At 39.0% G+C, this 13,153-nt stretch overlaps 1 protein-coding gene across 2 annotated transcripts in view; it reads left to right on the forward strand.

Annotated features, from left to right (window-relative positions):
- Nucleotides 1–13,153, forward strand: part of edil3a (EGF like and discoidin domains 3a) — a 132,179-nt gene that overhangs the window by 40,172 nt on the left and 78,854 nt on the right. The window contains exons 2-3 of one of the 2 annotated variants that reach the window (XM_078250522.1): nucleotides 2,886–2,915; nucleotides 12,590–12,718. In XM_078250522.1, coding sequence (XP_078106648.1) covers nucleotides 2,886–2,915; nucleotides 12,590–12,718 — 159 coding nt within the window. The remainder of the gene's footprint in view (nucleotides 1–2,885; nucleotides 2,916–12,589; nucleotides 12,719–13,153) is intronic. The other variant, XM_078250523.1, reaches the window with a different exon arrangement.

Below are 13,153 nucleotides of genomic sequence, written 5' to 3' on the forward strand. Positions count from 1 at the left end.
ATATTTGTGACGTCTTTGTTAATGTTCTTTTGTGCAAGCGGGTCAGTTCAGGACCATGACCAGTTCACACTGGAATCTGATATTGGCCAATAAAAACACTAACAGTCTACTAAATTGAGCACTTAGGCTTCACTGTGAATGAAGCCTTATTGATACAGCATGAAAACAGAACAGATTAAGAAGTAAACTAAGAGTAACAAGTCATTACAATAGGTAAATGAGGAGCAACCACTCATACAATATATAACACTAGTCGTCGAAAAAACTTGTTATTGTAATCAACCAAACATTAAAATGTTCCTCCGCAACCTTTCCACTGTAGAAAACCTCCACCAGGTCACTGCTATAAAACACAGCATGATCAAACAGTCACTGACTCCCACGACTGTGTAATGGATTGCTATCTGTTACAATTATTGCAATCGTTGTGTTGACCTCTCAACCCAGACAAATGGGCACAGCAAAACAATACTTTCATCTGAATTATGAAAGCCTTACAGGGTTATGGGGTTAATGCTAATGCTTTGGAGACAACACAGGAAAAGGTGCTGAGAATATTCACCTGCATTTATTGTTCCAATTGATTATTTATTCTACCAGTGTGACTCAGACGATACAGTGAGGTCCATAATTATATCAGTTTAAGTGATAAACTAATACGATGACTTACAATACTGCATGTTTCTGTAGTGTTGAAGCATTTCTCCCTCTGTCGCTCTCACCTTCTCTGATTCCATTTTTGGGATGTTTGTCAGCTTGTTAAACTGTGATCACATGGTTTATCAGACGGGATCTAAATGCATTTCATGTTTGATGCATTTCAAGAAACCTTGCTATTCACTTGGTCTTTAAATGCCATATTAAAGCACATGTGACATGTCATTATGTTTGCACCAATGGTACTGTAGGGCTCTTTATTTTCTCATATTGATGGAATTCTAGTTAGATTTTGTATTAAATTGAAAATATTAGAACAAATCTGTCACTGCAGGGCATAGCAGGACGTAGCAGGGCAACTCATGTTGCCATGGGTAGTTTTGACTCATCTTAGGGAACATCAACCATTGAAGACATACATTTTGCTAGCCCAGAGTGTTGTACAACTAACGCTCAGTATATTATGCACTCTTATGATTCAACACATCAACACATGGATAAACTCCCTTTTATATGTCTATATTCTCAGCATGCATATTTATGTGTGGGTCGATATAGGTTTCTTCATTTGGAGGCATGTTGTTCATTATGAGTGTGTAATTGTGTGTGTGCACTATATACCGTTTGTGTTGCTGGGCTCGCATGTGTGTGTCTTGACCCCAATGGTAAGAGAGGAGAGGAAACGGCAGAGGAGAAAACCGCAAGTGAAGCGTGGAATGTGCTTGGCTTTGGGATTACATTGGCCCATGTGCATGGGAAAACACAAAGGGGAACATCTTCTGCCAGACAGATGAGACCGTGGAAAAGTGCTTGGCCTTGGCTCCTTTTTTACATCAATTTGACTTTTCTCACAGTTAAAGAAGTGTTAAAGGCTTTGGTTCACTCTTTAATTCTGTCTGTTCATCACAAAAGCGTCTCAGTGAATCTAGTTTGCCCTTCAGTTTATGGGAAAGAGGAAATATGTTGGCTGCTGTCTTAGTTTAAATCATTTGTTCCAGGGGTGTCCTAAGTTTGTCAAAACAGTCAGCTCAGCTTGTCTTGCTAGATGTTTAGTAGATACACTGAATAGAGACCCCCCAGAAATAAGGTACCACATTCAATTAGATTGGCAATATAAAAGTTTTTAAAACCATCTGAGAGCACTTTGTGAAGTGATTTTATTTTCACACCCAAAGACACCACAGGGAATGCAAACTGACGGAGCACTGATGTTTGGTTTGTGGAAAGGAGAAATATCTACTCTGCACATTTCTCTGTGTTATGATTGGAAATGAGACTTGATTAGTTTTCTAAGATGGATTTTGGATGCATTTGCAGCTGCATGAAATGCTGGCATCCATTAATGTCTCCATGTCTGCCTCATGATCTATGTGGCCTTAACCCTCCCCATATGCTAATACCTAATTAGTATGCAATGCTGTGGATGAAAACATGTACATGACATTAAATCATACTTTAATTAAGTTGGCATGCTCACTGGAAGGCAGTATCATTAGCTATTGAGAATTAACACATGCTTCAGAGCACCAAATCTCTATACATGTATGTCCATCCATCCATCCATCCATCCATCCATCCATCCATCCATCCAAGGGAATTGGTCCCCACACATTTCTGATCATCCCCAGCAATAATGGTAAATGTTATTCGCCATCCCATGCATCTGATGTCCTTGGTCTCCTTCCTCTGTAGCTGTGTCCAGCTTTCAGGCACATTTTCGGAGCAATTTTACAAGTGATGATGGGTCTTATGATGGAGATGGAGGGTTGTGGTAATGATGGCAGACAGGCCAAATCTAAGCCACAGACTAGTGCTTAGAAGCCAGGGATGTAGCAAACATGTATGTATGCCACAGGGGCTAATCCTACACTGGTCCAGAATGATGAACACAGATTAGTCAAAGGCTACCGACCAGGACGTAGCATTGTGGCAGTGTATGAATGGGGGATGGGCTGTGACACAGTGCCAGTGTGGAGTATTTCTGCTGGCAAGGGATTGTACCCTACAGGTAGCAAGTCTGTCTGGCTTTGCGTCCTGCATGCTCCCTTGGATTACATGTGAAAAGTTACTGCACATAGATGAGTGTACTTTGCAATTAATAATATTGTTGAATCAGCAGTGTTGCATGCAGCTGAAGCACTGAATACTGTGACATAGTTGTGATAAAGCTAATATGTTTTTTTTCTCTTTTCCCCTCCTCCCTCTTTTCCTCCTCTGTGTCTCAACAGCAGCAGATGGTGAGGAACCAACTTCAGCAGGTGGGGAATTTTTATGCTTGGTAACGTGATTTCCGTTTGTGTGTGTGATGAAGGGAAGGAGAGAGCTCTTTTGATTTCTAAATCTTGGCCAAGCCCCCTTCCTTGCTTCTTTCTTTCATTACCACTAACTCTAATCCCCGAATCGGCTCACTAATCATGCCTGGTCAGCAGCACTCATGATTATATCATTTTGTAGTTCAGTTCATAAGGCAGTCCTATTTAAACCGATTCTAATAGTGTGACTTATGAGAAATAGCTTGTCTTTGTCTGGTACAGAGTTTTGAGATTGTTTTCAGAACCTCACCGTCCCTATTCAGTCCCGTGATTGCTTCAGCTAGATTGCTTTTCTGAATACCTAAGTATTTAGCGTAATTTCTAGGGCTGTTTATGAGAATCACTTTCAACATCTCAAACCCTTCCTGTCTTGTATCTAAAGTGCAATGCATTGTGTCCTTATGCCATTAGCATCAGTCTGAATGTGCAGTATATCCATTCCCAAAGGAGCGCATTGAGTGTGTTTTCTGCTGCTCTTAGTGTTTATAATAGGTAGTAAAGTAAAGATCTGTGAATTATCATACAGGAACTTCCTTCCTTAGAGACCATTTTTGGTATTCAGAAGTACTGCTTGTCATTATTGAAACAATTATTGAAACAATTAATGCAACAAGAGTTTTATTACAAAAATAAGACCACAGAGGACAACAGTAAACGGGGACCTGATTCATCTTCATCAGTGGTATATAATTAAAATGTCACTTCACATCCTGGTGAAGTACTGCAACTGAATACAAACATTCTACTTCTAAGTGCATCGTCAGCATCTAATTGTCTTTGTCTATGTTTCTTCCATTAATATTAATATTTGCTGGTTTATTTGAGATCAAATGGGTTAAACCAAGAATGATTTATTTAGATAAGACATAATACCCCCAAAATCTAAGCAGTTTGTTGTTGATGAATGAGAAAATAGAAACACAAACACATGAGCACACATACATGTATACATAATGTGAATATGCATTTGCTACTATAGAACACTAATATAAACCCTTTCAATTTCAACTAAAAGAGGATATTGAAAAGTTTAATTTCACACACAAAAATGACTTAATAATTGAAGTCATTTCACTCTGCGATTCCCTGCAGTGTCTGGCTGCGTCCTGCTGCGTCCTACTGCGTCCACCCATGCTGTGCTGTGCCACATTACACCCCATAACGCCCGCTGTGCCCTACTATGACATGAACTACTATGACTACCATTGTAGTCACTGTTCCATTATCTTTATTGTGACAATTACTACCACTGTTCATCACACCCCCAACCGGCACCGTCAGACACCGCCTACCAAGAGTCTGGGTCTGTCTGAGGTTTCTTCCCGAAAGGGAGTTTTTCCTCGCCACTGTCGCAATAGCTACCGCTAATGCTTGCTCTTGAGGGAATTATTGTAATTGTTGGGGCTTTGTAAATTATAGAGTGTGGTCTAGTCCTACTCTATCTGTAAAGTGTCTCGATATAACTCTTGTTATGATTTGATACTATAAATAAAACTGAATTGAATTGAACTTGTGACCACTGACCTGGAACTGGACTTAGAGAGAAAATAGGACAGGGCGATGTGGAAGGCTAAATTACTCATGACAGGTTCGAAGAATTTAGCATATCAGCTGCTATTTCATAGCCTTTGTATCTTCAATCTAAATATTCACGCCCTTTGTCTGCACACATATAGAGGGGACTTTTCTTTAGCACGTTTGGCCTGTGTTTCTTTAGCTCCTGTGTGTATCTCTGTGGCTATGTTCATGCTGATGTGCTTTGTATTTTAGTCTATGAACAGTGGCCCACTATTTACATTGCATCTGAAGCTACTTTTACAATTGAAAGTTTCAGGGTGAGAGAGAGAAAAAGTCTGCTTAGTGTTCAAAACATGACAGAATATTGGATTTCATTTTGTCCCCTCTCCAGTGGAATGATAAAATAAGGAAATTGGCTGCATTTTATCTACATAGTGTTGGAAGGTTGGATTATTTCTTTACATCTAGGAAAGTCTGTTCATAATGTGTCAAATTGAACATTTTTGATAACAATACAAAGGATGTGGGAGACTTACTGTACTGTACCTTTTACCTTTTGCTGCAAAAACTCCTACAGAGAATAGCAATGGCTGAACTTAATGTTACACTGAAAAACAATAATAAATGTAGCGAGCATACAGTAGGACTAAGTGCCTCAGCTTATTTATTGTGTTTTATCGTGTAGTGGGAGACTGTAATTTTAATTCAGCATATTCATTAGTGACATTATTACCACTTTGATTATTTTAATTAATTCTTAAATTTTAACATGAATGTGAATGTGTTGAATGAGCATATTTTCATAATTGAGTCTCATCAGTCACACACAGAAAAAAACTAGCTGCTCATTAAAAGTACATTTAGGGCGTTTTCACACCTGAAAGTCCGAACCAAGGTCCGGACCAAGGTTCATGTTTTTTTTTTTTTTTTACATTGTATACATTTGATCCGGTAAGTTTTGGTTTCACACTGCAGTTATGCAAGCACACTAAAGATCTATACGTGACAAAACTACATCCTGACGTCATCACATACATGAGCTGCGTCTCCAGATACTTATAATTGATTGGTTTGAAGACGGGCTTCCCCGTCTTCTCGTATCCTCTCTCTGTGTCGGAGTTTTTTCAATTGACTGCTGCTCTCCCCTACTGCCGCGCCTCTTTTTAATTTGTTGTGATGTTGAGAAGCAAGACACGGGAACTTTCTTTCTGGAGCATTTATTCAGAGACAAACGGAAACCTACACTGAACATTTACTACCACTTAACAAATAAACTGCTGATGTATTTTCTGCTCTGATAGCCGACCGCTGTCTGCTCTGAGCGCTGACACCATCACTCACTCTCTCATGTAGCCTACACACTAAGTACTGAGCTATTCCTTAAAGGAACTTCCCCGGTCTTGTAACACATGGAGAGCCTGCCAGAGCTTCTTGTATTTGGTCCGAAAGTCCGAACCATCCAAAAAATGCTTTCACACTATAAACGAACCGGACTGAGACCACATCTTTTTATCGGACCAAAATTTGGTCTTTTGATCCGGACCGTGGTCCGGGGAAGGTTTCACACCTGTAATTTTGGTTCGGATCAAAAAAAAGTCAGAAAGTCTATGAGGTAGGTGTGAAAACGCCCTTAAATATATTTGTCCTTTTTTATGAACAGGAAGTTATTTTAATGGGCACTTTCATTATGTATCAAGAGACTCTAATAATCAAATATCCACATTAAGAAAAACATTCCTCTTCAACATCCATCCTCTCAGATCGTCACATGCTCAAAGCTGTAGTGGCTTTCAGCACTAGTATGCAAGCTCATCATGCGCATAAGACAGTGTTTTAAGTGTCGAGAGAGAGAGCGAGAGGATGATATTGTAATTTTAATTATATTGCAATATTCTTCGATAGATACAACTGTTTTCCAACTTCAAATTATGTCCCCAAAGGAAAACTTTGACAATATCTGTTTAATCTAAAAAGATACATTTCTCTGTTTGTCCATCTTACGATCTAATCCACTGAAAAAGCAATTGATTTAATTATTTCAGTACTAAGAAGTTAAATTGTCATGTGCAATTTATATAATAAAAGATTGATTCTTGGCGCCCATGTATCAATTCAGTATTCCCACGGAAAATATTGTGATACTTTGCTGTATCGATTCCCCCCCCGCCCCATCATCTACTTGCTTATTCCTCTGAAAGATGAGGACTGTGTCTCTGTGGTATGCAGGGTGCAGTTCTTTGAGAGGGCTCTATTGAGGGGTCGGCTCTGTCTTCCACGCACCAACCGCAAATTGAGCGTGTGCCACATATTTCAGGAGCAGCACAAATCACATCACAACAAATGCCATAAATGCACAAGACCTGTGGTTGCATCCTGTGAACTCTGTGTGAAATTCCTCCGATGCCACTCATAATTGAGCCTTAAGGTTAAGTGGATAACTAACTGCAGTACAGTAGTCCTCCATTGAACAGGTTGGAGCCAGCCTCTGTTTGATTATCTTACATCTTATTAAGTTACAGCTAATTCCTCCTGCCATATGCAATTTGGCATTGCTCACAAACATTGGTATCAGGAAAATGCCTTTTTGTGACGACCTTTAAGGAGGCAGGGACAACGCTCTGACATTTTCATGGCATTTAGTCTCTGACAAGACGTCCTCCATTTCTTCCTTTCTCTCCATCTTCCAAGAACGATGCTGATCTTATGCGTGACCTCTCCATTTGGATATTTATTTGACATATTTTAAACCATTTTGTTTCTGCGTGATTCTTACTTCTTTCAACTTTAAGTGCATTTGTCTGACATTGTCAAATGCTGATGGGCTGAAATGACAGAGTGGCAAGGGCACAGGAGAATATGAGACCAAGGACTCACTAAAAGCATGAGCGTACGCTGGCTCACGCTGAGAGCACTGATGTAATATTGGTGGTGCGGTGCCAACTTTTATCAGTCGAGGCGAAGGATGGGTGCAGTGACCATGAGCCTGTGAACCAGTGAAGCCATCATAGAGAAAGAGGCTGTGTTAAAATAGATTTGACACAATTAGGCCATGTCAGATTTCTCTGTGATGTGGATGGGTGCACATTCAGAGCTGAAGAGCTTCAATGTAGATTCCACACTCTTGAGGCAGATGAAATGTATCTATATGCAAGATTTTATACAGAGTTGACAATTTAATTCACAGTTTTATTTTTCATTGACAGTCAATTTAATTAATTACTAAATCTCCTTGAAATAAGAGTTTTTTCAATGAATGCTGTGTGTAACTGGGGAAATGATGCTCAGTGCAGCTGATAACGAAAGACCAAGTCAACTGCAGATGCTTGTTTGTGTTTAGTAAGAGTATTAGATCAAAGTACTTTCTCCACTTATGATGTTAAATGGTCAGCTGGCCCCGCTCAATCTGACACACTTTACCGGGATCGTTAATGCTTTCTCTGACCACATGACCCAAACCAACACGGCGGTAGCCATAGCAAGCTTTTTTTCCCTGCTTTTTATTGTCAGTGAAATAGCTGTAATACTGTGTATTGTTAACATTCTTTTTTTTTTACATAAGGAATATTTTTTCTTGAGTCTAATTTTAATAGAAAAACTGAGTGAACAAGAGGCTCAGTTAATTATATCCCTGTTGTGAAATCAAGTGACCCTTAATACCTCAAGCCTCTCAGCATCAATGGTGCATTGTAAAATGTAGTGTTTTAAACTATATCATTAATAAGAGGCTAAGTTGTAAAGTACAGTCTAATATAATTAGTATGTGCTTGTCCATTTGAAACAAGCTAATGTTTGTGACAGCTGTCAGCTAAGATGTTAGAGCATGTAGCTTTAACCCTGGAAATGTCGGGCCTTTTGTGATTGATCTGCGAGGAAACAAAGGATGCTTTCCTGTGTTTAACCATTGGTCAGGTTTTCACAGCTGATTGATTGGACTCTCTTTGCAGCCAGAAAAGAAATCACAGCGCTCGTGCCCGGATACAACACAGGCTCACATCAATCACTGAGCGAACGTTGGCTTGTACAGCGGAGCAGCAGCTTATATTCACACAAAAAAGCTGCCAATGTTTCCTCCAGACACGCGTCACACAATGTGCACGAAGAGTGAGGAGAGCATCCGCTGACAGCCTGAGGAGTTCTCCTCAGATGACACACAATGTCCACCTCCCTGCCTTCCTGGAAAAGTTGTTTAGTTTAAATTTTATTTTTTTCTCAGATGTTGCTGCAGTGAATTAGTGAATTTTTTTTTAAAGCATAAAATAGCACTTTATTTCCCAAAATGGAAATAAGTGAATGGAAAATATTGTCGCTATTATCTATAAATGTATCTATAATTGTAAATGTCAGTTGTCAGAAAGTTTTTAGCCCATCAGCCACATTTATATATAAAATCTTTTCAGTATAGGTTTTAAAAGAGTTTTGTAAATCTCAACCCACTGAGACCATGATAGTTGCAAAAGCAATTAGACATGATGTTTCCTATTGGCAAGGTTTGTTTGCATTCTCTCAGCAGAATATATATATTTCTTTAATATAATATGCTAATTGGATGTCTTATTTGTTCTGTGTGTGCTAATGTAACTGCAGCATCATCTTTCCATCAGGTTTGGGCTTTTTTTCAACTCACAGGGTGTACAAATATGCAGTGTTTCCCTCACCTTGAAGTATTCTGGGTTTAAAATTGTCATTCGAAAATTTGGTCTCAAACGTAGCTGTCCTACAGAACACACTCTCTGTATCTCTCTCACACACTCATTTTGGCTTTCTCCTTGCCTCTGCCTCCTTCCCTCCCTGCTTCTTTCTGCTTTACGTGCTCTCCATTAGGGAGGCTGTCAGTACGCCTTGGTGCGACTATGGATCGCCACGTCAAAACAGCCCTGAAACCTGTCACCCCCCCCCTCTTCCTCAGAGAGCAGGGCCTCTGTGAAAGCTATTATACGTTCCTCTGTTCAACCGATTAGCCACCACTCTCATTATTACTGATACAGGCCCTGGCTTTCAAATGGCATGACTTCGATAGGATTACCTCGTTTGTAATTCATATCCAGAGGCCTACTAATTCCAACAAGAGAACAATAATAAGCTTGCTAGTGGTGGTTATTTATTTATATTCTTTGCCAAGTTCATTTTCAGCCTATACGTTTTCCGGGTTAGGGCTAGTCTTAAATGGTTGAGCAGATGATGTAGTATACAATCCAAAGCCGCACCCATTTACTTGACATTACTTCAAATTGTGTGCTAATGGCTGCTCATTTGTCAAATTGACTTAAGAGGGCATGACAGTCTCATCCTTGAGACTTCTGTTGTTGCTTATCACTTAAAATGCTCATGGATGCAAATTTGTTTTGCTTCTTCTGGTTTTTCTGTCAACCGACTTTAAAAGCTTCAGACTGACCACAAGTTATCACATCAACCAGCAGACTTTCATCTCACATCAATCTTTTAATGTTCAACATGTGCTGAGCTTTAGCCAGGTTTACATTAATATCCAACAGCCGACTTCCAAAGTTTTCCCATCCAATCTCAATCCACAAAGTTCTGACAGCGCTTGGTGCAGTCGTACAACTCAATGTTTAAAAGATGAGACAGCTATTGGCAGGCCCTTGACTTATGAAACCAATAACCCTGCGTCAAGGCCTCATCATTTACATTTGGCTGCATGCTGCAGGTTAATCCGAGAAAGATTTTAGATGGCAGTAATATGGCACCATGTTGTGGGCACTGCCAATGAAGTAATATATTGCTGTGTCATATACATTTAGCTGTAATAACTTTGATTCAAAGCTGTGGTTGTCACCATTGGTCCCAAAGAGATAAAATTATGTGTAGAATAAATTGAAAATAAAATAAAAAACTCACAGAAGAAAAAGTGCCCCAACTGAGTTATTAATCATTACCAGCAGACCTTTGAGTGTTTTTTTTTCGTTTTTTTTTCCTCTTTCTTTTTATGATTGAAATTCTTTTGTCTGCTAAATCCCTAAAGCGTGAATTCACTAGCGGCTGCAAAGCTACCCAGTGTTCACTACACCCAAATTTTAAAAAGAAAACAATGGTAATGATGAATGGGGTGCTGCACACACAGCAAGAATGCATGTGCTTACTGACTACGAATATGAATTCTCTTGCAAATTAATGTTTGAGCATAAGAGCCTTTACTCCACTGAGCTGTACTGACCCTCGCACAGTGCACAGTATATGTAACCTTTGATTTTAAAATGCTGAACTGTTGTAAATAGTTTGGTGGAACGGCAACATGTGGAAACTTTTACAAGGTACGTTAGTATGCAAAATGATTATGAGCAAAACTATTAGCAAACATTAATTAATACAAACTATGCAACAGCTGATACATCCATACATGACTGAAAGCAATCCTTGCAGTCTATACCTTTTAAAAGGCAAGTTCTTATTTGCAATATTCAGACTTTGTGTCATTTTTCTACTTTTTGAACTTCCTAATAACTTTCATAACTTTTGCAAATTTCGCTTCTTTATGAAGTTAGAATCATTTTTAAAATCATGTCAACCATCATTAAATGAGTGGTGCTAAATATGTATGCTTTGCTGCTCTTTTTATTTTTTTCTATTTTTCTATTTATTTTTAATTAATACATACTGTGTATATATGTTTATACTTATATTGTTATATTCTGGCGATTGATTCTCTTAGCCCTCTTGTATTTAGAGATTGTGTGACGCGCACCTACAGCACCAAAACAAATTCCTTGTATGTGTATGTGTAAAAAAACATACTTGGCAATAAAACTTTTCTGAATCTGATTCTTAACCTTACATTACACTTTTCTCTGCATTTTGTAGAATTTTGTTCCAGATATACATCAGTTAGGTGCCAATAAACGCAACGTATGTCTTATACACGCAGGGGCACCTTGAGAGTTGGTAGCCAATGTAACAAAGATTTCTTTATGTTTTATTATGTCTTTACTTTTATTTGAAACATTATGTTTTAATATTTATTTTGTAAGACTTTTTTTTTTTAAGAGGCAAAGTTAACTACTCAAAAAGACCAGCGATTGGTGTGATAGCTCTATGCAGTTTTACACTACTGGCCACTACACGGCACCTTCTGTTATTTAAAGAATAAATAGCAGCACCAATGGCTGAAGGTCAGTTATTAATTATCCAGCTGCTTGTGCCTCTTACCCAGCAAAGCTGGAAAAAGTCTATGCAATCACTCGAGCAAACGCTCTTTTGCTCTGTGGAATAGTTCACTATTGATAATTGCACACAAAAATCAGAGGATGCAAACACAAAAACTAAGCTGTTAGGCCTGTTCAATGTATGAACTGTGCATAATAGCTCACTTTTAGTTATATTTATTCTTAAAGGGAACAATTATTTCTACTGTAACAAATAACCCACACATTTCCCAGTTTATGTTTTCACATCGTTCATATCATTACCCAAGTTATTTCACTCAGTATTCAGCTGACCAAACTCTGGTTAAGCAAATCACGCCCCTTGTACTGTCATAGGGGAGTGTGCCAGTCTCTCTCTTTGTGTGTGTGTGTGTGTGTGTGTGTGTGTGTGTGTGTGTGTGCTGGCATGCATGCTTTTCTGTGCATATACTGTAGGTGATAGTCCTCTACATTGCAGCTAGTCTGTGCTCTCCACTTAGCGCTGTGAGGATGAAGTGTTGCCTCCCTGGAGGGGGACAGAGACCAGCAGCAATCACTGAATGTCAGCCTCTCCCCGCTCTCATCCTCAGTTTTGCCTGTCAAACTGTTGTACTTATACACTGTCTCACAAGGTCCAACTTTGTGTCATTTATTCACTTAAACTTTTCTGTAAATGTGTTGATGCACAGGCAATATGCACCTTTCATTAGTGTGGTTTGTGTTAAATCATTGGCTAGGTAAGATTGTGTAGGAATATTTTTGCCACTGTTGGCATGGTAATGCTCATTTTATTTATGCACACACTGACAGAACATTGTGCTACGCCAGAGTGAATCAGTTATCTAGAACATTGTGTACTTGTATAAACAGTAAATGAGAAAGTAAAACATGTAGCTCATTATCAGTGTTTTAATATTGGCAGAAAACACACTTCTTAACATGTTTTTCCTCTTTCTTTTCATGTAGGCCCTTGCCATCCAAACCCTTGCCACAACAGAGGAACATGTGAGATCAGTGAGACCTACAGGGGCGACACCTTTATTGGTTACGTCTGCAAGTGTCCACCAGGCTTCAGTGGAGTTCACTGCCAACACAGTGAGTTGGACCACTATTTCCCCTTGCCTTCTTTAAAAAAAAAAACTTGAAACACTTAAAAAAGACAAATTAAATCAAAGAGCTTATAAGGTTTTATGAAAATCTGTCTCCTTTTACACATTTCCATGACGTATGATTTGCCTGTCTGATCTGACAGATTTTCCCAACACAAATAATGACATTAACAGCTGACAGAAAGTAAATCGCTGCTCAAAGGACTAATTCAGCAAAATGATAGTAGGTATGGCAGAGAAAAGAAATGCTGAACTGGCTTTCTTTTGTTGAGCATGCTCTTAATAAAGGTTAGTGTCAGAGGTTTTTTGCTGCCTATGAGAAACATAACGTTAGACCAGGGGCATTGCTCTGAAGCCCAGTACAATTTATGCTCTATCTTTAAACAGACTTTCTAAACTCTTGAGCCCCTAACGCCCTGAA

Source organism: Sander vitreus, chromosome 5, assembly GCF_031162955.1.
Source record: "Sander vitreus isolate 19-12246 chromosome 5, sanVit1, whole genome shotgun sequence".
In the NCBI taxonomy this organism is placed as follows: domain Eukaryota; kingdom Metazoa; phylum Chordata; class Actinopteri; order Perciformes; family Percidae; genus Sander; species Sander vitreus.